The sequence below is a fragment of the Pan troglodytes genome, chromosome 10, assembly GCF_028858775.2.
Source record: "Pan troglodytes isolate AG18354 chromosome 10, NHGRI_mPanTro3-v2.0_pri, whole genome shotgun sequence".
Taxonomy (NCBI): Eukaryota; Metazoa; Chordata; class Mammalia; order Primates; family Hominidae; genus Pan; species Pan troglodytes.
The window spans coordinates 118,888,212-118,912,709 of record NC_072408.2 but is presented as its reverse complement, the minus strand read 5'-3'; the positions used below and the strand labels follow the sequence as shown (position 1 = coordinate 118,912,709).

General features: G+C 42.0%; 1 protein-coding gene across 7 annotated transcripts in view; it reads left to right on the top strand.

The window, feature by feature from the left end:
* Window positions 1-24,498, top strand: part of NAA25 (N-alpha-acetyltransferase 25, NatB auxiliary subunit) — an 82,577-nt gene that overhangs the window by 28,990 nt on the left and 29,089 nt on the right. For 5 of the 7 annotated variants that reach the window (XM_509384.8, XM_063784982.1, XM_063784985.1 and 2 more), the window contains 8 exons: window positions 1,681-1,788; window positions 2,156-2,234; window positions 4,664-4,775; window positions 5,702-5,791; window positions 8,394-8,563; window positions 11,467-11,579; window positions 19,097-19,304; window positions 20,126-20,215. In XM_509384.8, coding sequence (XP_509384.2) covers window positions 1,681-1,788; window positions 2,156-2,234; window positions 4,664-4,775; window positions 5,702-5,791; window positions 8,394-8,563; window positions 11,467-11,579; window positions 19,097-19,304; window positions 20,126-20,215 — 970 coding nt within the window. The remainder of the gene's footprint in view (window positions 1-1,680; window positions 1,789-2,155; window positions 2,235-4,663; window positions 4,776-5,701; window positions 5,792-8,393; window positions 8,564-11,466; window positions 11,580-19,096; window positions 19,305-20,125; window positions 20,216-24,498) is intronic. The other 2 variants (XM_063784984.1, XM_016924267.4) reach the window with 1 other exon arrangement.

Sequence of the window (24,498 nt, the reverse complement as noted above, 5' to 3'; positions counted from 1 at the left end):
CAGGCATGAGCCTCTGTATCTGACTGTGAACATTTTGTGTAATGTGTTGCAGCATGTCAAACAGGGACTTTGTGTTGTCAATTGACTTAAGTTAGGGGTTTTGAGTTTTTTGGGTTTTTTTTTTTTTTTTTTTTTTTTTTTTGAGACAGAGTCTCGCTCTAACCCAGGCTGGAGTGCAGTGACCCGATCGCAGCTCACTGCAAGCCCCACCTCCCAGGTTTACGCCATTCTCCTGCCTCAGCCTCCTGAGTAGCTGGGACTACAAGCATCTGCTACCATGCCCGGCTAATTTTTTGTATTTTTAGTAGAGATGGGGTTTCACCATGTTAGCCAGGATGGTCTCGATCTCCTGACCTCGTGATCTGCCCGCCTCGGCCTCCCAATGTGCTGGGATTACAGGCATGAGCCACCGCGCCCGGCCCTTGAGTATTCTTTATGAGTTGGTATATCAGTTTATTTGTGGGTAGCATGGACTGTATTTCCCCTGAATCTCTAATCTATTGCTGGGTTGCTTGATCAAGCATGAGCCTTGAAATGTTTGATATTACAACTTGAGGTTTGCTTTTAAGACAATATTGCTGGTTAGTTAATGGCTCATTGAACTGGGTGGCCTTCTTTTATCACTTCTCCTTTCTGAGCCTCAGTTTGCTCTTTTGCAGAAAGGAGACACTTTTCTCCCAGGGATCAAAGTGAGATTCTGTATAGGAAAGGATGGGGAGGAAGGATTTAAAAGTAGTGTTTAAGAACAGATGTTATGGGGTCAGACAGGTCTGCCTTCATACATTAGCTTTACCACATGTCTGGTAAAGCTGTCTGGGGAATTTATTAACCTTAGTTTTTTTTTTTTTTTTCTGTTGTCCAAGCTGGAGTGCAGTGGCATGACCTCAGCTTACTGCACCTCCTAGGTTCAAGCGATTCTCATGTCTCAGCCTCCCAAGTAGCTAGGATTACAAGCATGCACCACCACACACACCTAGCTAATTTTTTAAATTATTTTTCAGTAGAGACGGGGGTTTCGCCATGTTGGCCAGGCTGGTCTCAAAATTTCTGGCCTCAAGGGATCCACCTGCCCCAGCCTCCTGGAGTGTTAAGTTTACAGTCATGAGCCACCACGCCTGGCCTAACCTTAGTTTCTTTGTAAAATAAGCATAATATCTACCTTGAAAGGTTGTTTACAAGGGTTAAGTGAGCTGTGAGCAGAATCTGGTGTTATTAACTTTATTAATTTCATGTGTTAATTGTTGTTACCAATTTAAGGTAACTAGCTACTAGTAAACTGTGTAATGAAAGGAATTGGCATTTCTCTTCTAGTATGTGAACATCTCAAAGATACCTGGAAGGCTCTCCTCTTCAAATACCTGATAATACTCATAAATAATAAACAGCATAGGCATGCTCCCTCTTTACATTCTTCTAGAAAAATGTATAAATAACCGACTTAAATGCTAGGTTGTATTGTGGAAGCTCAGTATTTCAAGAACACATAGGATAATGAATCTTTAGCAAAGAAACCTTTGTAAAACAAACCGCTCCGTAATGTACCTCCTTGGCAGGGAATTCATATTAGGTCTGATATTTGACATGGTGGATTGATAATTATGTGCCCAATTAACAGTAATGTTAATATCAATAGTGCAAGCAGGGGAGAATTAGAATGAAACATTATTTTTCTTCTTTCAGTCTATATCGGCACAGGATGAAAACCTCTCAAAAACAATGTTTCTGCCCCTTGCTGAGAGAATGGTTGAAAAAATGGTGAAAGAGGACAAGATAGAAGCTGAGGCTGAAGTGAGTATTTTAAGCCTTACTTTTGTGTTTTCATTTTTTTGCTAGTGCTACAATATTATGTTATAATACTATGAACTGTTGTTTTGTTCCAGTTTGATAGCTGGGTCCTCACTTTTGGCCTTTGGGTAAATCTGAAGCCCTCAGCGTAGGTCTAATCACTGACCTGTTTCCAGCAAGTACTCTAGGCTGAGATGTGTATAGACGGGAGAGATATAGATGGAGAAGATCCTGTTACCTACTTCGTACTGTCAGTTTCATCTCATTTGAAGACATGCTCTATTAAATAACTTTTTAAAAACCTATAAATGACTGTCTTTTTATTATTGAAAAGTTTCAGAGGTTGCACTTCTTGTTTTTTTTCTGTAAGGTTGAACTTTATTATATGATCCTGGAACGTTTGGGAAAGTACCAGGAGGCCTTGGATGTCATCAGAGGGAAATTAGGAGGTAATTTTTAAACATTTTCTTAAAGCTTTTTTTTTTTCCTATTTAAACATGAAAAATGTTTATTGTAGAAAATTTCCACATAAGGATATAAAGACATAAACACTTTTGATCATTTTCTTATATTCTTCCAGACTTTTCTGTATGTTGTAAATTTATTTTTAAAAATGTTTTTACTTGAAAATAACAGATTCAGAAACTTCAAGGAGTGTGAAAGGTTATACTCCAGATCTCTAGCCGTCTTCCCCTAGGTTTTCCTCCAGTTACACTTTATATTCTTGTAAAGATTCATCTTCCCCACTTTTTTTTTTTTAAACACGAATGAAAACATAATATACCTGGCTCATAGAATAATCTTATTCAGTTAGCACAATGTTTTTATTTAAAAAAAATTTTTCTTTAAAAATTTTAAATTAATTAATGCCCCTCTAGTCAGGATTTGTACTCTGTAGATACCACAAACATTCCTTCCTTATTTGTATGTCTGTCTTATGAAGGCATTTGAGTTTGTGACCTCTGCTGTGCATACTCTTATACCCATAATTTATTTTTATTATTTATTTATTTATTTTAAAGAGATGAGGTCTCACTGTTTTGCCCAGGCTGGACTTGAACTCCTGGGCTCAAGTGATTCTCCCATCTCAGCCTCCCAAGTAGCTAGGACGACGGGCACACACCACCACACTGGGCTCCATTATTTCTTTCTTTCTTTTTTTTTTTTTTTGGAGACAGAGTCTCACTCTGTGGCCAGGCTAGAGTGCAGTGGTGCGATCTCGGCTCACTGCAACCTCTGCCTCCTGGGTTCAAGTGATTCTCCTGCCTCAGCCTCCTGAGTAGCTGGGACTACAGGCACACACCACCACGCCCAGCTAATTTTTGTATTTTTAGTAGAGACGGGGTTTCACCATGTTGGCCAGGCTGGTCTCAAACTCCTAACCTCAAGTGATCTGCCTGCCTCTGCCTCCCAAAGTGCTGGGATTACAGGTGTGAGCCACCACGCCTGGCCTCCATTATTTTTTTATTATTATTATTATTATTATTATTATTATTATTATTTTAACTAAATAGTATTTCCTAGAGATAAAGTTCACTACCTCACTCCTTTAATAACTGTCCAGTGTTCCACAGTGTGAACGTAGAAATTTACTTAACCAGTTTTTGATGGATATTTAGGCTACTCACAAGAAACTTCTTTGTTGTTGTTGTTGTTGTTGTTGTTTTTGGGACAGGGCCTTGCTCTGTTAGCCAGGCTAGAATGCAGTGGCATCATCACAGCTCACTGCAGCCTTGATCTCCTGGGTTTAAGTTATCCTCTCACCACAGCCTCCTAAATAGTTAGGACTCCAGGCGTATGCCATCAAACCTGGCTAATTTTTATATTTTTTCTAGAGGTGGGGTCTCACTATGTTGCCCAGGCTGGTCTCGAACTCCTGGTCTCAAGCGATCTGCCTGCTTCAGCCTCCCAAAGTGCTGGGATTACTACAGGTGTGACCTGTCAGGCCTGGCCTTTTTTTTTTTTTTTAAACTACATTATAGCTCTATGGATAGTAAAAAGTTAGATTCTCAACAGGAAATTCATAATGTAATTTTTGGTATCCTTAATCTGCTAAACAGTTGGGCAAATCTAATTCGGTCAGAACTATCATCCTAGTTTTTTTGTTTTCAGTTGTTTGGAAAGATTTGATTCCTCTCCACTCTTTTTTGTCTTCTTCCAACATCTCATCTTTCTTAGCTCATGTCAGCTCAGTCCTCTTTGATGTTTTGGAACTGTATGGATGGGCAGCTTGTCTATGGACTAAATTTACTAGTCCCTAGATGTTGTTGGGATTTTATAAGTATATCCCATGTACTATTAATAGATGTTCAACCCAATACATTGTGAAACCTATCCTTTTACAAAGAAAATGATTATAAAAATTTACTGTCAGTAATGTACTTTTTTCTTTGAAGTAAAATAATCTTTAATAAGATAGTAGTAGTTTGTATGTAATAGTGGTCCCATTTTCTAAGAGAGTGAATAAGAAAATGTGACATTTAGGCCGGGCCCGGTAGCTCACAGCTGTAATCCCAGCACTCTGGGAGGCTGGGATGGGTGGATCACCTGAGGTCAGGAGTTTAAGACCAGCTTGGCCAACATGGTGAAATCCTGTCTCTACTAAAAATACAAAAATTAGCCAGGCGTGGTGGCAGATGCCTGTAATCCCAGCTACTTGGGAGGCTGAGACAGGAGAATCGCTTGAATCCAGGAGGTGGAGGTTGCAGTGAGCCAAGATCGTGCCATTGCACTCCAGCCTGGGTGACAAGAGTGAAACTCCATCTCAAAAAAAAAGAAAAGAAAATGTGACATTTTCCTTCTGGTAAGGTTGGACTCTATTCTGGTTATTGAGCAGAAATGAAACCAGCTTACCAACTTTTATAACTTTTGATTTTAGAGAAGTTGACAAGTGAGATTCAGAGTCGGGAAAATAAATGCATGGCTATGTACAAGAAGCTGAGCAGGTGGCCAGAGTGCAATGCCCTTTCCCGGCGCCTCTTACTAAAAAAGTGAGTAAAAGCTTTCTTTTGTACCATTTGACTGTAGTGAGGCTTTAAGACCTCACTATTGATTTTCTTGGTGTCTGTGTTTTGAAGTTTCTGGGCATAAAGTCTTCTTCTAGTAGTTGTGTCCTGCATGTTTCTAAAAGTTTTTAAGGAGGCTTCATCTTTCAGTAGAGTATTATAATGGTACTTGTAGGCTGGGCATGGTGGCTCATGCCTATGATCCCAGCACTTTGAGAGGCCAAGGTGGGCAGATCACTTGAGGTCAGGAGTTTGAGACCAGCCTGGCCAACATGACGAAACCCTGTCTTTACTGAAAATACAAAAATTAGCTAGTTGTGGTGGTGCATGCCTGTAGTCCCAGCCCCTCGGGAAGCTGAGGCACAAGAATCGCTTGAACCTGGGAGGCAGAGGTTGCATTGAGCTGAGATCGTGCCACTGCACTCCAGCCTGGGTGACAACAGTGAGACTCCATCTCAAAAAAAAAAAAAAGATACTTGTGCCACCATGGTGCTGAATTCTAGTTAGGGCTTAAGAATGAACACTGAAAATCATTAATTTCTCAAATTCAGTATTCCCCTAAAAGAGAGAGGCTTCATTCTTTGCTACAACACTTCTCTCCCCTTCCCTCTATTTCGGAAGTGCTTATGTGGGGACTTTTCTGTTATGAATATTAGTTTTCTAGACCTGGTCATTTTATTGAAGGAAAGAGTAGTTTACTACTCTTTACAAATACAAAGTAGTATTACTTTGAAAATGCCTCTGGAAAATGCCCTTTTAGATTTGCAAAGGAAACATGGAGTGGGTGGGGGTAAGCCAACCTACTACATACTAAAATATAACTTACAAAATAAATTGAATATCATGGTTCCTAAGGAAGATCTGTCACAACTTGGGTTTAATCCTGTGTGCATCATTCAATCTGATTTTAGCTCAGATGACTGGCAGTTCTATCTGACTTATTTCGATTCTGTCTTTCGACTGATTGAAGAGGCCTGGACTCCTCCTGCTGAAGGTGAACAGTAAGTTGTCTTCTTTCCTGAATTATAACAGCACTTTTTAATATAGTGTAGTGAAAGGATTTCATTATAAGCCAATTGAATTCTCTTTTTCTGTCTCAATAAAGTATTCCTTTCAAAGTAAGACATTTTTTCATATTTTTTAAAGTATAAAATACACAAGTTCATTCTAAAAATCATGTTAGTGCCAAAATATGTGGTGTGCTAATTTCCACTTATCCTACCATTCCAAAAATAACTCTTGTTAATAGTTTGGTGCCTTTCCGTGAGATTTATTTCCATCTTTATGCTAAGATAATTATTCTTTTTCTTTTTCTCCTTTTTTTTTTTTGAGATGGAATTTGGCTCTTGTCACCCAGGCTGGAGTGCAATGGCACGATCTTGGCTCACTGCAACCTCTGCCTCCCAGAATCAAGCGATTCTCCTGCTTCAGCTTCCCGAATAGCTGGGACTATAGGTGCCCACCGCCATGCTCAGCTACTTTTTGTATTTTTGGTAGAGACGGGGTTTCACCGTGTTGGCCAGGCTGGTCTCGAACTCCTGACCTCAGGTGATCCACCCACCTCAGCATCTCAGCCTCCCAAAGTGCTGGGATTACAGGTGTGAGCCATTGTGCCCGGCTTAATTATTCTTATATTTAATATAAAAATGGGATTGTATTAGACACGATTTGCAACCTGTTATTTTCAGCCTTGAAATATATCTTGAACATCTTTCATTTCTGGTACATGTAGATCTCTTTCATTTTTTTTCCCCCCAGTGGCTTAAGAGTACTCCAGATGTACCATAATTCATTTAGCATTTTCCCTATTGATGATACTTGGATTTTTGAAGATCTCTTTTTTTTTCCTTTGTCCTTTTGTTATTGGCTATTGTAGGCAGTACTACAATAAATTTTTTTTCCTTTTTATAGGCATCTAGAGTTAAATGAATAAATGGGGCCGGGCACAGTGGCTCACGCCTGTTATCCCAGCACTTCGGGAGGCGGAGGTGGGCGGATCACAAGGTCAGGAGATCAAGACCATCCTGTGAATGGTGAAACCCCATCTCTACTAAAAATACAAAAAATTAGCTGGGCGTGGTGGCGGGCACCTGTAGTCCCAGCTACTCTGGAGGCTGAGGAGGGAGAATGGCGTGAACCCGGGAGGCGGAGCTTGCAGTGAGCCGAGATCGTGCCACTGCACTCCAGCCTGGGCGACAGAGCAAGACTCCCTCTCAAAAAAAAAGTGAATAAATGGGATCTTTTAAAAAATTAATACAGAAGTAAAATTCAAGATGACAGTTATGAGCTGATGCTTGCTTCGTAATATTAACTAGGTTACCTAATTTTTCTCAGCTTTCATTCTTAAAGCAATAAAATGTACAAGACCCCATCTCAAAAATATATGTGTGTGTGTGTATTTAATTTTTAATTTTTGTTTTTTTTGAGACAGGGTCTCACTCTGTCACCTAGGCTGGAGTGCAGTTATGTGATCTTGGCTCACTGCAACCTCTGCCTCCTGGGCTCAAGTGATCCTTTTGCCTCAGCCCCAAAAGCAGCTTGGGACTACAGGCATGAGCCACCACGCCTGGCTAATTTTTGTATTTTTTGTAGAGATGGGGTTTTACCATGTTGCCCAGGCTGATCTTGAACTCGTGAGCTCAAGTGATCCACCCGCCTTGGCCTCCCAAAATGCTAGGATTACAGGTGTGAGCCACCGTGCCTGGCCTTTTTTTTTTTTTTGAGATGGGGTCTTGCTCTGTCACCCAGTCTGGAGTGCAGTGGTGTAATCTTGCCTCCCACTGTAATCTCTGCCTCTCAGGCTCAAGTGATCATCCCACATCAGCCTCCCAAGTAGCTGAGACTACAGGTGTGTGCCACCACAATTGGCTGCTTTAAATTTTTTGTAGAGATGGGGTCTCCATGCATTGCCTAGGCTGGTCTCAAACTCATGGGCCCAAGCAGTCCTCCCACCTCAGCATCCCAAAGTGCTGGGATTTTAGGTGTGAGCCACCACACCCAGCCTTATATTTTTATTAGGCAATTTTTTTTCTTTTCTTTTTTTTTTTTTTTTTTTTTTTGAGATGGAGTCTCTCTCTGTCACCTAGGCTGGAGTGCAGTGGCATGATCTCAGCTCACTGCAACCTCTCCCTCCTGGGTTCAAGTGATTCTCCTGCCTCAGCCTCCTGAGTAGCTGGGACTACAGGTGCATGCCACCACGCCCGACTAGTTTTTTATACTTTTAGTAGAGACGGGGTTTCACCATGTTGGCCAGGCTGGTCTCGAACTCCTGACCTCAAGTGATCCGACCACCTCAGGCTTCCAAAGTGCTGGGATTACAGGCGTGAGCCACCACGCCCAGCCAGGCAGTATTTCATATATACAAAATTATGCATTCTTTTTTTAAAAAGGTAAGTTATGCTGCAGTAATCAAATGCCAAAATTGAGAGTAATCTTATAACATGTTATCTGTTAGAATATGTTCATAGTTCTCTTTTATTCCTTTTTCTATTATTTCATATTATCAAAGTCGTTTTTCTCTTTTTAAATGAGTTTGGCTTGACTTTAAGCTTCGGGAAGGACAATAGAGGCAATAAAATTCCTTTTTCATGTGCTTTTCCTCAGCTCTTTAGAAGGAGAAGTACATTATTCTGCAGAAGAAGCTGTGAAGTTTATAGAAGATCGGATAACGGAAGAATCTAAAAGTTCTCGCCATCTCCGAGGACCACATCTAGCTAAATTGGAGCTGATTAGGCGTTTACGAAGTCAAGGTTGTAACGATGAGTACAAACTGGGTAAGAAACCATGATATCTGGGAAGCCTGGAGAATGCCCTTAATACCCAAGTGCTATATTCATTAGTTGAGATCTACACTGGACAGAGTCATGTTTGGGAAGCAGATGTCTTCATAGCCTGAAAATATTTGCTAATGAATGGATCACTTATAAAATTAGTCCTTTATCATATATTCACCTTGGCTTAACATTAACTTATCTCCCTGTTCCGTCAGAGTCTTTGTCAGGCATTCTGTTGCTGACCCAACAATAAAGTCAAAATCAGCTGGTTGCGGTGTCTCACGCCTGTAATCCCAGCACTTTGGGAGGCTGTTGTGGGTGGATTGCTTGAGCTCAGGAGTTGGAGATCAGCTGGGGCAACATGGTGAAACCCCATCTACAAAAAATACAAAAAAATTAGCTGGGCATAATGACGCACATCTGTAGTCCCAGCTACTTAGGAGGCTGAGGCAGGAGAGTCTCTTGAGTCCAGGAGGCAGAGGTTATAGTGATCTGAGATCGTGCCTTCACTCCAGCCTGAGCGACACAGCCAGAACCTGTCTCAAAAATTTAATTTAAAAAAATAAAAAAACCTGGCTGGGCGCATTGGCTCACACCTGTAATCCTAGCACTTTGGGAGGCTGAGGTGGGCGGAACACTTGAGCTCAGGAGTTCAAGACCAGCCTGGCCAACATGGCCGTAACCCCGTTTCTGCTAAAAATACAAAAAATTGGGTGGATGTGGTGGCTCATGCCTATAATCCCAGCACTTTGGGAGGCCGAGGCGGGCGGATCACCTGAGGTCAGGTGTTCAAGACCAGCCTGGCCAACATGGCCGTAACCCCGTTTCTGCTAAAAATACAAAAAATTGGGTGGATGTGGTGGCTCATGCCTATAATCCCAGCACTTTGGGAGGCCGAGGCGGGCGGATCACCTGAGGTCAGGTGTTCAAGACCAGCCTGGCCAACATGGTGAAACACCGTCTCTACTAAAAATACAAAAATTAGCCAGGCATGGTGGCGCATGCCTGTAGTTACAGCTACTTGGGAGGCTGAGGCAGGAGAATTGCTTGAACCTGGGAGGTACAGGTTGTGATGAGCTGAGATCATGCCGCTGCACTCTAGCCTGGGTGACAGAGTGAGACTCTGTCTCAAAAACAAACAAAAACAAAAAATTATCTGAGCGTGGTGTCGTGCACCTGTGTCTCAGCTACTCGGCAGGCTGAGACACAAGAATCGCTTGAACCAAGAGATGGAGGTTGCAGTTAGCCAAGATCGCGCCACTGCACTCCAGCTTCAGCCTGGGCGACACAGCGAGACTCTGTCTCAAAACAACAAAAAATTAAAAAAAATTAAAAACGGTCAAAAACAATAAAGTCAAAATCAACTTCAAAGTAAAATTGCCAGTTTGGGAAAAGTTTCATGAAGTGGATGAAAGGTTTCTTGAAAATCTGCTTGAAGCACTCACAAAACTATTGACAAAAGAATATTTGGTGGAATTAGCAATTTATAACTGAAGAGAAAATTTACTAGGATAATGACAAGATAGCAGAAAAGAATGATGTGGATAGTAAAGCATTGAGAGAATCCTTCAGGAAATTTGATGAAGCCCTTAGATCTTTTTATAAAATGATTCTTTATGATCTTATTGCTCAATAAGTAAAGGATATCGTCATTGTACTAGTTCACAATTTTGCTGGAAAAACTACCACCTCCCTAAAAGAAAGCAGTAATTCTTTGCTCATACTAAGAATTTGCTTACAGATTTTTATTTTATTATTATTATTTTTGAGACAGTGTCTCCCTCTGTTGCCCATGCTGGAGTATAGTGGTGTAGTCTCCACTCACTGCAACCTCTGCCTCCTGGGTTCAAGTGATTCTCCTGCCTCAGCCTCCCAGGTAGCTGGGATTACAGGCGAGCGCCACCACACCTGGCTAATTTTTGTATTTTCAGTAGAGATGGGGTTTTGCCATGTTGCCCAGGCTGGTCTCAAACTCCTGGACTCAAGTGATCTCCCTACCTTGGCCTCCCGAAGTGCTGGGATTACAGACATGAGCCACTGCACCCGGCCTAGCTTACAGTTTTGTTTTTTTTTTTGAGATGGAGTCTCTCTCTGTCGCCCAGGCTGGAGTGCAGTGGCGCAGTCTCGGCTCACTGCAACTTCCGCCTCCCAGGTTCAAGCAGTTCTCCTGCCTCAGCCTCCCAAGTAGCTGGGATTACAGGTGCACACCACCCCGTCCAGCTAATTTTGTATTTTTGAGTCAAGACGAGTTTCTCCATGTTGGCCAGGCTGGTCTCGAACTCTTGACCTCAGGTGATCCTCCTGCCTTGGCCTCCCAAAGTGCTGCGATTACAGGCATGAGCCACGGCACCCAGCCTATTTTATAATCTTTAACTTAATTTAATTTAATTTTTGAATGGAGTCTTGCTCTGTTGCTCAGGATGGAGTGCAGTGGCATGATCTTGGCTCACTGCAACATCCACCTTCTCAGTTCAAGCGATCCTTTGCCTTATCCTCTCAAGCAGTTGGGGATTACAAGCATGTGCTGCCACGCCCAGCTAATTTTTGTACTTTTAGTAGAGATGGGGTTTCACCATGTTGCCAGGCTGGTCTTGAACTCCTGACTTCAAGGGATTGCCTGCCTTAGTCTTCCAAAGTGTGGGATTACAGGTGTGAGCTACTGCATCCAGCCTATTTTTTTATCTTTTAAAGACTAGTCAGGTGCAGTGGTGAAAAGGGGGAAAGAGTAGAACAATGAGTTCAGTCTGTAACTGAACAAGTAATTGAGATAACCCACTATCTTGGGACCAGTCGCAAGCAAAATTTTGTTTTAATTGAAATGAATGTTTTCAAATTAATTCTCACTTAAATAGAAATTGCTTCTGTTCATGAGTAATAAAGTGATTTTGTTCCCCGTCCCCCAGGTGATCCAGAAGAATTAATGTTCCAGTATTTTAAAAAGTTTGGCGATAAACCTTGTTGTTTTACAGACCTTAAGGTGTTTGTTGACCTCTTACCTGCTACACAGTGTACAAAAGTAAGTACTATACAGTTTAGAAGTTTGTTGGGTGCCTCTATTTGTTGAAACACAGAGGTTAAATGTTTGGGTTTCTTTTCTAAAATGTACAGAATTGATAATCATGAGATACAATGATAACTGCCCTGTCAAGCTAAGTACTCTATGTGTTACAACATTGAAGGCATAATTTCTGGTTAAGTCACAATGGGAGTAAAGCCCTAACAGATGGTGGATTCTCCTTTTTTTGACTGTCTTATTTTGAGATAATTATGGATTTACATGTAATTGGAAGAAATAACACATCTCGATTTACATGTAATTGGAAGAAATAACACATCTCATATATCCTTTATCTGTTTGTCCCAATGGCAACATCTTGCACAATTATAGTGTAATATAATTAGGAAATTGACACTGCTCTCATCTGTTGAACTTACTCAGTTTTTGCCAGTTTTGCATGCACTGATTTTTGTGTGTTTGGGTGTTGTGTATGGATTTAGTGCAGTATGTGGCACATATGGGTGTGTGTGACTATTACCGTAGTCAAGATACAGAACAGTCCCACCACCACCAGAATCCCACATGCTACCCTTTAATAACAATAGCCACGTCCCCCTCTCCCATCTCTATCTATGGGCAGCTATTATGTTTTCCATCTTTATAATTTTGTCATTTTTTGAATGTGAAGTACAGCCAGGTACGGTGGCACGTGCCTGTAGTCCCCAGCTACTTGGGAGACTGAGGCGGCAGGATCGCTTGAGCCCAGGAGTTCGAGGCTGCAGTGAGCTGTAATCATGCTGCTGCACTCCAGCCTGAGCGACAGAGTGAGACTCTGTCTCTTAAAAAAAGAAAAAAAGAGGCTGGGTGTGGTGGCTTACACCTGTAATCCCAGCACTTTGGGAGGCTGAGGCGGGTGGATCACCTGAGGTCAGGAGTTTAAGACCAGCCTGGCCAATAATGGTGAAACCTTGTCTCTACTAAAAATACAAAAAATTAGCTGGGTGTGGTGGTGAGCACGTGTAGACCCAGCTACTTGGGAGGCTGAGGCAGGAGAATTGCTTGATCCCAGAAGGCGGAGGTTGCAGTGATCTGAGATCACAGCAACCACATGATTGACTCTCCAGGAATTTATGCGGAGTGAAATAAGCCAATCTCAGAAGTTACACATAGTATGATTCCGTTTATTTAATTTTTTTTCTTTTTCTTTTTTTTGAGACAGGGTCTCGCTCTGTGGCCCAGGCTCATTGCAACCTCCACCTCCTGGGTTCCAGTGATCCTCGTGCCTCAGCCTCCTGAGTAGATGGGACTACAGGCACATGCCACCAGGCCTGGCTAATTTTTGTATTTTTAGTTAGAGACAGGGTTTTGCCATGTTTGCCAGGCTGGTCTCGAACTCCCAACCTCAAGTGATCCACCCGCCTCAGCCTTTCAAATTGCTGGTAGTACAGGTGTGAGCCACTGTGCGTGGCTTTATTCTATAAAATAGAACAAGTGTTCCCTACTGTTGAGTTTGCAGAGTTTTTTATATATCTTAGATACAAGTTCTTTGTCAGATATGTGGTTTCAAATGTATTCTCCCAGTCTGTAGTTTGCTCTTTCATCTTTTTCATGAAATTCTGCAGCACAAAGTTTACATTTTAAAGTCTAGTGGGCTCTCCTTTTAATGTCTTGTTTCTTTGTTTCTTTTTTTTTGAGACGGAGTCTTGCTCTCGCTCTGTCGCCCAGGCTGGAGTGTGTTGGTGCGATCTCTGCTCTCTGCAACCTCTGCCTCCTGGTTCAAGGGATTCTCCTGCCTCAGCCTCCCAAGTAGCTGGGATTACTGGTGTGCTACTATGCCTGGATGATTTTTGTATTTTTAGTAGAGATGGGGTTTTACCATGTTGGTCAGGCTGGGAAGATTGGAAGTCTTTCTATAACGGGGCTGCCATCATCCGTTCTCCCAGAAAGCCTTCTATTGTCCCAATGTGGAATGAATGAAGTGCACTGGGAGCACAGTGGATATAATTAGAGTATTTTTTTAGTGACCACATTTGTAGTCCATGAAGGTTCAGTACTTTGGCAGACTTGGGGTTACACATTTGGGCAGATAGAGCAGTGCATTCCCCAACTGATAAGTAACCAGTGGTCTCTGGGGTTCTGAAATGACTGCTGCCATTCACGTTGGTTTAGTAAAGCTCTGTTTGAGTTGCTGTGGTTATAGGGCTCAGGCCAAGCCTAGAAGTTTCTGGATAAATTGTAACACATCCAGAAAGGAGAGTTATGGGTTATAGGAGGATTTAAAAGCATATAAGAGGGAAAAATGGTTGAGTGGAGGAGAGGTTTGGTCTGTCAAGGTCAGAGTGATATTGCCGTTCACTTATTTGAAAAGCTGTCTTTAGAAGAGGGAGGAAAACAGGGACCAGCAAGAAGTTCTACAGGGAGCTCAGAATTTGGCTCACTGAGAAAAAGATCTTTCTTAGTAGTGAGAATTCTCTCAAATACTGTGTGCGAGCTTCATGTTACTGGAGGGATTGAAGTAGAATGTAGATAAACCACGTGGGAGGGATTCATTCAGTAAGTGTCGAGCATATTGTGTGCTAAGCCCTAAGATAAGGAATAACTGATCTTGTCTTACAGTGCTTATTGTCTTGCTAGTTGAAGCATCAAATGGTGGGGGTGCATTAGAGGAACACTTTGCTACTTTTAGATGAGATTTATGAAGGTTTGCTACCATGAATCTAGTACCAGTAACCTTTTCTGTACAGCTCTACTTCATTGGTATGTTTGAGAATCTTAGGTCATCTCATGTGATCCCACATAGTAAGAATCGTCTATTCAGATGACCCTTACTGGAATGCTAGCAGTGATAAGCTCTAGTCACTGTTCTGTGAGAATAAGGATTTAAAGCTATTACATTGAGTTTATAGTCCTAGTCTATGTAAATTTTACTTGAGAGAGGTAATTTTGCTGCCACTTTTTGACTGTAGGATAACTTCAGTAGCTAAATATCCTGCCAGTCAGCAAGTATGTTTGTCAGAGGATTACGAACTGTCCAAGTCAATCTGAGAATTGTCCTAATGAATTATGAACCAAATCTTTCTAAAGTCTGACTAGCCCCTAAGAGTGAGCCAGTGAGTTCAGTTATCCTGAAGTGGCTCGCCCTGGGTGATGTTCTAATCTTTTGTTTCGTTTGCTTTGGGGTTTTAGCTAAACAATAAAATGATTCTAGTTTTTTGTTGTTGTTGTTGTTGTTGTTGTTGTTTTTTTGAGATAGAGTCTTGCTCTGTCGCCCTGGCTGGAGTGCAATGGCACAATCTTGGCTCACTGCAACCTCCACCTCCCGGGCTCAAGTGATTCTCCTGCCTCAGCCTCCCCAGTAGCTGGGATTACAGACGTCCATCACCACCCCTGGCTAATTTTTTTTTTTTTTTTTTTTTTTTTTTTTTTGAGACAGTTTCGTTCTTGTTGCCCAGGCTGGAGTGCAGTGGCGCAATCTCCACTCACTGTAACCTCTGCCTCTCGGGTTCAAGAGAGAACCTGCCTCAGCCTCCTGACTAACTGGGATTACAGGTGCCCGCCACCATGCCTGGCTAATTTTTTTTGTATTTTTAGTAGAGATGGGGTTTCACCATTTTGGCCAGGCTGGCCTTGAACTCCTGGCCTCAAGTGATATGCCCGCCTTGGCCTCCCAAAGTGCTGGGATTACAGGCCTGAGCCACTGTGCCCAGCCTAATTTTTGTATTTTTAGTAGTGATGGGGTTTCACCATGTTGGCCAGGCTGGTCTTGAACTCTTGGCCTCAGGTGATCCACCTGCCTTGGCCTCCCAAAGTGCTGGGATTACAGGTGTGAGCCGTGAGCCACCATGCCTGGCTGATTCTAGTTTTTATTTTTTTATTTTATTTTATTTTTTGAGACGAGTTTCGCTCTTCTTGCCCAGGCTAGAGTGCAATGGCGCGATTTCGGCTCACTGCAACCTCTGCCTCCTGGGTTCAAGCAATTCTCCTGCCTAAGCTGCCCAAGTAGCTGGGATTACAGGCATGCACCACCATGCCCAGCTAATTCTGTATTTTTAGTAGAGACCGGGTTTCTCCATGTTGGTGAGGCTGGTCTCGAACTCCCGACCTCAAGTGATCCACCAGCCTCGGCCTCCCCAAGTGCTGGGATTACAGGCGGAAGCCACTGCACCCAGCCTCAACGATTCTAGTTTTTAAAGAAATTTTTTGCACAGCAGTAAAACTGTACAGACTAAAATAATGAGCAGATTATTTTGTAACAAAACCTTGTCAGGAAGATTTTTCTTTAGAATTCACTAAAGAAGGCCACAATAAACCTAACTAATATATAAAATGGCTTGCAAGAATAGAAGAACTGGCAGTAGAAACTATAGAAGCATTTAATCAAAAACATGAAAATAATGGCTGGGCATGGTGGCTTATGTCTGCAATCCCAGCACTTTGGGGAGGATGAGACGGGCAACTTGAGTTCAGGAGTTCGAGACCAGCCTGGCCAACATGGCAAAACCCCGTGTCTACTAAAAATACAAAAATTAGCCAGGTGTGGTGGTGCATGCCTGTACTGTAGTCCCAGCTACTCGAATGGCTGAAGCAAGAGAATTGCTTGAACCCGGGAGGCAGAGGTTGCAGTGAGCCGAGATTGTACTACAGCACTCCAGCCTGGGCAACAGAGTGAGACTCCGTCTCAAAAACAACAACAACAAAAACATGAAAATCAGTGCTGCAGTTTGTTAAAATTATGAAATATATATATCTGACCATAATGATTAAAATTAATAGAATTATAGGTAAATTGAAGCAAATTCATTACAGATGTTAAACTGCAGGATGAGTAGGATTTTGTTTTAATTTTTTTTTATTTGTATCAAAAAATTACATATACTGAAGCTGGGTGCAGTGGCACACACCTATAGTCACAGCTACTCAGGAGGCTGAAGCAGGAGGATTGCTTGAGCCCAGGAATTCGAGTCCAGCCTGGACAACATAGTGAGACCCCCTCCCAAAAAAGGAAGAAGAAATACATGTACTGTATAAAATTGAAAAAGTCAAATAGTATCGCAAGGCTTATATTGAGAGGCAGTAGTCACTCCTTTTGTTCCAGCTCAACAGATGCAAATCACTTTCAACTAAATTTTTTGTTATTTTCCTCCATATTTCTAAATTATTTTCTTATTTAATAATTTATTTTTATAGTTATAGTCTTAACCTATTGGTGCCCTTCTGTGTAAGGTGATTAGTTGTTTATAACAAATCAATTTCCCCCAATACACTTAGGATAAAACATGAGATTTTGTTCTCTCTACCCTTCTCTTCACCAATGTAAGAAATGCTTTCCATTCCAAAATGCCTGTTTGCTACTATCTGTTTAGGAACTTACATATTTGTCGGATAGCATTCTGTGATATGGTTGGGAGTATAGGGTGGGAGCCTGAAATTATCACTGAATAAGCAAATTTTACTTTATTCCCCTGTTTTCAGCTATGACTGCTGTCTCTGACTCTGTGTCTCTGGTTCAGTGCCTTATGGCTGTAAAACCCAGGCTGTTCTACTCACACTTAGAAATTCCATCTGTGAACTTTTGGAGGAGCCTAACTTCTTAGAAATTAATATATTCTATTTTAGTCCCATCAGCACTTTAGCCTTTAGGGACACCTGGTGCCCTTAGTCTCTGAGTCTTCCAAGATTCTGTGACTAGAGTGCGCTTCCTGCTTATTGGGGTCTGCCTCATTGCGTACTGTTAGATTTCAGTGTTCTTGGCAACGTAAGTTACTACTTAACCACCTGTTCTTGTATCTTTTGAAATCTTCATGATTTTTATTTGCTGTCATCTCTCATTTCTTCATGTATTATTCTTTTCTTCTTTTTTTTTGAGACAGGGTCTGGCTGTGTCACCCAGGCTGGAGTGTAATGGCGCGATGACGGCTCACTGCAGGCTCAAACTCCTGGGCTCAAGTCATCCTCCCGCCTCAGCCTCTTGAGTAGCTGGGACTACAGGCATGCACTACCATGCCTGGCTATGTGTTTTGTTTGTTTGTTTGTTTGTTTTTTGAGTAGAGATGAGGTCTCACTATGTGCCTAGGCTGATCTTGAACTCTTGAGCACAAGTGATTCTCCCATCTCTGTTGGGAATATAGGTGTGAGCCACTGCTCCCGGCCTCTTCACATATTCTTGATCTGTGTGGATTTATTCTTTTTTTTTTTTAATACGGAGTTTCACTCTTGTTGCCCAGGCTGGAGTACAGTGGTGCGATCTCGGCTCACTGCAACCACCGCCTCCTGGGTTCAAGCGATTCTCCTGCCTCACCCTCCTGAGTAGTTGGGATTACAGGCACCCACCACCACACCCAGCTAATTTTTTGTATTTTTAGTAGAGACAGGGTTTCACTGTGTTGGCCAGGGAGGTCTCGAACCCCTGACCTCAGGCAATCCACCCTCCTTGGCCTCCCAAAGTGCTGGGATTATAGGCGTGAGCCACCGCACACTGCACTCGGCCTATTTTTTCTTTTATAACTTTTTTTTTTTTTTTTTTGAGATGGAGTCTCACTCTGTTGCCCAGGCTGGAGTGCAGTAGAACAGTCTTGGCTCACAGCAACCTCTGCCTCCCAGGTTCAAGCGATTCTCCTGCCTCAGCATCCTGAGTAGCGGGGATTACAGGTGCGCGCCACCATGCCTGGCTAATTTTTTTGTGTATTTTTAGTAGAGATGGGGTTTCAGCATGTTGGCCCAGCTGGTCTTGAACTCCTGGCCTGAAGTGATGTGCCCACCTTGGACTTCCAAAGTGCTAGGATTACAGGCCTGAGCCACTGCGCCCAGCCTCTTCTTTTTTTATTCCTTACTGGCATCTTAATAGGATTTTAGAAGTGAGAGGAAATAAGCGTGTATTTAATAAATACATAACTAGAACTGGTATGTGGGTTTTATTTTTAAATTTTTATCCAAATTTAAAGGATGAAAAACATTTTAAGGCAAGATGTAACCATTCGGAGAAAACTGGATGAATGGTACATGGGATCTCATTTCTCATAGCTGAGTATGAATCTATAATTATAAGTTCAATTAAGAAAAATGTAGGGTCACTGACATAAGGTAAACAGTATCTTTCCATGTATAACCTTTCCTTTCAGAATTTATCAGCATAATTACAAATTAAATTTTTTTAAATTTTTTGGTAATCTGCTCTTTTCTATAGTCTTCCTAATGTTTTCATTGCTGTAATATATATTATGTTAATATGCTGTAAGTTATGGAACATTTTCAGAAGTATAAAAATCTTTCACTGCCTGTAGTACGTGGTATTGACAAATACTTTTGGCCAGTAATGAATGAGTGTGCCAATTTCATTGGAGCTTCACCAGTGTTGTGTGCTGTCACAAATTTTTTTTGTTTTAGCTATTTTGGTAGATAGAAAATGGTTTATGAAAGGAATTTTAGTTTTTTTTTTCTTGATGTCTTTTTCTAGACCATTCAATTTCTGTTAATTATGGCCTACTGAAGACTAGTTGTGTTTTGAGACCTTTGCTCCTTTTTTCCCCACTTTGCAGTTTATTAATCAGTTACTTGGAGTTGTTCCTTTGTCGACACCAACAGAGGATAAGCTGGCACTGCCTGCTGACATCAGAGCTCTGCAGCAACATTTGTGTGTGGTGCAGCTGACGAGGTTACTTGGCTTGTACCACACCATGGATAAAAATCAGAAATTGAGTGTGGTCAGAGAATTGATGTTAAGGTACCAGCATGGACTGGAATTTGGTGAGCAACCATTCAAAATGTGCAGTAGTTCCCTGATCTACACTAAGACTTAGAAGGCAGTTTTTTAAGCACCTGTAGCACCCTGTTTTAATGAGTTTTGTAAGGAGACTATTTTGTCTGGGAAGACCATCTAAGTAATATGATGTAAAGCCTTTCTTAAGCCTGGAGTTTTAAATAATTCTGATTGGCTTTCAGTTGTCTGTATTCTTCTTGATCTGATGAGCTAACTTTTTATTAGATTGGGGCTCATATAGATTGCATAGTTTATGATAATTATCACATTTTCTGCTTGTAGGCCTAAATATTCTTAATATATAGACTGTAAGTGAACAAAAAGAATATTGTAAATTGTAAGATAAATATTTAGTTTAGAAATAGATGATCTTCAGATAGGTGTGGCCTTTGCTAGATATATGTGATAGACATATAATTGTCTGACTATAAGATGTCAGTATTTATCTGTAGTCTAAAGAATTAGATGAAGTCAGGAGCATATTGTGAATTTAGTTATACATGGCACTTGGCTTATGTTCTTTTCTTCACCTCAACCTCCTTCAAATCTTCCTTCTCTCCCTTTGGGACCATCATGGATACCACCTCTGCTCTGGAACCCTAGCTTCTGTTCCAGCTGAGTGTGGTCTCACCTTCTTTTGAACCCTTTGAATCGTGGCTTATATTTTTCTCCTGGTACTTATCTTATTCTTAATTTTCTTTTACTTTTCCTCCTCTCCCTCCTGTCACTTTCCTGCTTTTAAAAACTCCTTTGGGGTCAGTAATAGTTGAACAAATGTTAAAATAGATATGATTTTTTTCCCCCATAGGGAAAACCTGTTTGAAAACAGAATTGCAATTTTCTGACTATTACTGTCTCCTTGCTGTCCATGCGCTTATTGATGTATGGAGGGAAACAGGTAAGTAGCAGTGATTTCAGTTCAACTTTACTTTTTGCTTTTATTGATTATTAGTACTGCATTCTTTCATTAGACTAATTTTACAATCCACAAATTTTATTTATGCTTTTAGGTTCTGCTTTTCTTGATATTTCTAGGGTGCTTCCAGAAAAACCTATCTTGGCCAGGTGCGATGGCTCATGCCTGTAATCCTAGCACTTTGGGAGGCTGAGGCGGGTGGATCACCTGAGGTCAGGAGTTCGAGATTAGCCTGGCCAAAATGCAAAAAACTTCGTCTCTACTAAAAATATAAAAATTAGCTGGGCATTTGGGCGCATGCCTGTAGTCCCAGCTACTTGGGAGGCTGAGGCAGGAGAATTGCTTGAGCTTGGGAGGCGGAGGTTGCAGTGAGCTGAGATCATGCCACTGCACTTCAGCCTGGGCAACAGAGCAAGACTCCGTCTCAAAAAAAAAAAAAAAACCTGTCTCCAGTTTATCCCCTTGTAACCAGGATAATGTTAAATGAATGGATATCTGTTCTGTTTTTAAGTGTTTGTGAATAATAAGTAATGACTATTTAAAAAATACTATGACAAAGCTACAAAAATTAAAATACAGTGAAACTGACTAAAAAATACATGCACAGGCCTATGGAACAGAATATCTTTTACTCACTTCAAAAATTTTTATATACAGAAAAATGCATTCTTTCTGGAATATAGTTTGTCTCATTTAAGATAAAAATGTAAGACATGGTAAAGGAAGCATCATGAGTGATTGAGGAAGAGAAGGATGATTCAGCAAATGGTATTGGGATTGCCTTTTCTTTAGGTCCCACCCCCTGACATTTTCTCTTATTAGCAGTTTTGGAGAATAAATAACTTTAGGTGCTTATGGCATATTATTCATGAGAATTGAACTATAGAAGAAACAAAGGGCTGAAGAGACAGTGGTAAGCAAGATAAGCACAACCCCTGCCCTCATGGATCATTTCACAGAGCACTCAGTTTTGTTTTTTTTGAGATGGAGTCTTGTTCTTGTTGCCCAGGCTCGAGTGCAGTGGCGTGATCTCAGCTCACTGCAACCTCCGCCTCCTGGGTTCAAGCGATTCTCATGCCTTAGCCTCAGAGTAGATGGGTTTACAGGCACATGCCACCAAACCCAGCTAGTTTTTTTTTTTTTTTTTTTGTGAGATGGAGTCTCGCTCTGTCGCCCAGACTGGAGTACAGTGGTGCAATCTCAGCTCACTGCAAGCTCCACCTCCCAGGTTCACGCCATTCTCCTGCCTCAGCCTCCCGAGTAGCTGGGACTACGAGTAGCTGGGACTACAGGTGCCCGCCACCATGCCTGGCTAATTTTTTGTATTTTTAGTAGAGATGGGGTTTCACCGTGTTAGCCAGGATGGTCTCAATTACCTGACCTCGTGATCTGCCCGCCTCGGCCTCCCAAAGTGCTAGGATTACAGGTGTGAGCCACTGCGCCTGACCAGTTTTTGTGTTTTTAGTAGAGACAAGGTTTTGCCTTGTTGGCCAGGCTGGTCTCGAACTCCTGACCTCAGGTGATCCACCCGCTGCGGCCTCCCAAAGTGCTGGGATTCAGGCGTGAGCCACTGCACCCAGCCTTATCATGCCATTCTTAAAATCCTTCAGACCTCAGGAAGCCAAGGCTTGAGCCCAGTAGTTCAAGGCTGCAGTGAGCTATGATCACACCATTACACTCCAGCCTGGGTGACAGAGCAGGACTCTGTCTCTAAAAAATTTAAAAAGAAAAAAAGTCCTTCAGAGGTACCCTGTTTTCCTGAGGATAAAAGTCAAGTGTTTTGGGATAGTTTATAATGCTGTTTATAATCTGGCCTGTGCCCACATCTCCAGATTCTTAGGTATTTATGGTCTTGAATCTACTTTAAAATTTTTTTGCTACTATCACTTAACATCATGTTGCCTCTCTTTGAAATAACTTTCTTACCTCCCTCATCTAAGTTTTACTCAAATGGTGCCTTTAACAAAGCCTGTCTTGATTTTAACTCCTTCCCCACTGGGGATTTTATGCTCCTCTGAACTTCTGTAGGACATTGTATGTAACCATATGGTAGTGTTTTTTTTTTTTTAGTTTGTTTTGAGATGGAGTCTCGCTCTATTGCCCAGGCTGGAGTGTAATGGCACAATCGTGGCTCACTGCAACATCCTCCTTCCAGGTTCAAGCGATTCTCCTGTCTCAGCTGCCCGAGTAGCTGTGATTACAGGCACGTGCCACTATGCCTAGCTAATTTTTGTGGGTTTTTTTTGAGACAAAGTCTCGCTCTGTCGCCAGACTGGAGTGCAATGGCACAATCTTGGCTCACTGCAACCTCCGCCTCCCAGGTTCAAGTGATTCTCCTGCCTCAGCCTCCCAGGTAGCTGGGACTACAGGTGCCCACCACCACACCCGGCTAATTTTTTGTATTTTTAGGAGAGACAGGGTTTCACCATGTTGGCCAGGATGGTCTCGATCTCTTGACCTCGTGATCCACCCACCTCGGCCTCCCAAAGTGCTGGGATTATAGGCGTGAGCCACTGCGCCCGGCCTAATTTTTGTATTTTTAGTAGGGATGGGGTTTCACCATGTTAGTCAGGCTGGTCTCAAACTCCTGACCTCAGGTGATCTGTCTGCCTTGGCCTCCCAAAATGCTGGGATTACAGGCATGAGCTACTGCACCTGGCCAGTAATACTTCTGACACTATATTGTACCAGGGATGAGAGTGAAATCCTTGTCATCAGAGAACTTGTTATTTGAGCCCCTAGATTCATGAGGCTGCATAGGGCAGCAAAAGTCATTTTAACATGAAAACATTAATGAACTGATCATGTAGTAATTTGATCCCCACACAGATAGCCTTTCTTACTGATGCCTAACATCTGTTCTCACCAATAGTGACTATGGCTTTGCTAGTCTCTTATATTAATATTTTGAGCAAGATATGTGGCCATATGATAATAGTAACAACTGACAGTTGATTATTAGGCATGTGAAAGTACTTTACACAAATTAAACTATTTTATTTTATTTTATTTTATCTTATTTTACTTTTTTGAGATGGAGTCTCGCTCTGTTGCCAGGGCTGGAGTGCATTGGTGCGATCTTGGCTCACTGCAACCTCTGCGTCCCAAGTTCAAGCGATTCTCCTGCCTCAGCCTCCTGACTAGCTGGGATTACAGGCGCGCACCACCACGCCTGGCTAATTTTTGTATTTTTAGTAGAGACGGGGTTTTACCATGTTGGTCAGGTTGGTCTTGAACTCCTGACCTCGTGATCCGCCCGCCTCAGCCTCCCAAAGTGCTGGGATTTCAGGCGTGAGCCACCACACCCAGCCGATTTAAACATTTTAATAATACAGTTATTGTCACAGTTTTATAGGTGAGAGAAATGGAGGGCAGAGAGAAAAAAGGTAAATTGTCGAAAATCCTGCAGTGCAGACAAATACATGGGAATCATTTGCAAAATGAAATTGTAGATCTTGTGAAGATGCAGGGCTTCTTGAAGTCAGCGAAAGGGATGTTGAAGTACTCCAGTCACAGTCATAATCATTGTTCAAGGTGCACCTGGCAGAACTTAGAAATCAATAGAAAGTTGATGAGGGCATTTAAAGAGATTGATTTGAATTCAAAAGGATTGAGTGTTTTAGGAAGTTGGTGCTCTCAAATATTTTTTCTGAAAGGCTATTTTTTTATTTTGAGACAGGGTTTCACACTGTCATCCAGGCTAGAGTGCAGTGGCACCATAGTAGCTCTCTGTAGCCTCAACCTCCTGGGCTCAAGGGATCCTCCCACTTCAGCCTCCTGGGTAACTGGGAGTATAGGCACATGCCACCATGCCTGGCTAGTTTTTGTATTATTTATTTAGTTAATTTTAAATTTTTTTAAATTTATTTTTTATTTATTATTAAATTTTATTTTTATTTTGAGATGGAATCTTAACTCCGTCCCAGGCTGGAGTGCAGTGGTGCAATCTCGGCTCACTGCAACCTCTGTCTCCTGGGTTCAAGCAATTCTTCTGCCTCAGCCTCCTGAGTAGCTGGAATTATAGGCACCCGCCACCACGCCCGGCTAATTTTTGTATTTTTAGTAGAGAAGAGGTTTTACCATGTTGGCCAGGCTGGTCTCGAATTCCTGACCTGAGGTGATCCGCTTCCCTGGCCTCCCAGAGTGCTGGGATTACAGGTGTGAGCCACTGTGCCCAGCCAGTTTTTGTATTTTTTGTATAGTTGGGGTTTTGCCATGTTTCCCAGGCTGGTTTCAAAGTCCTGGGCTCAAGCCATCTCCCTGCC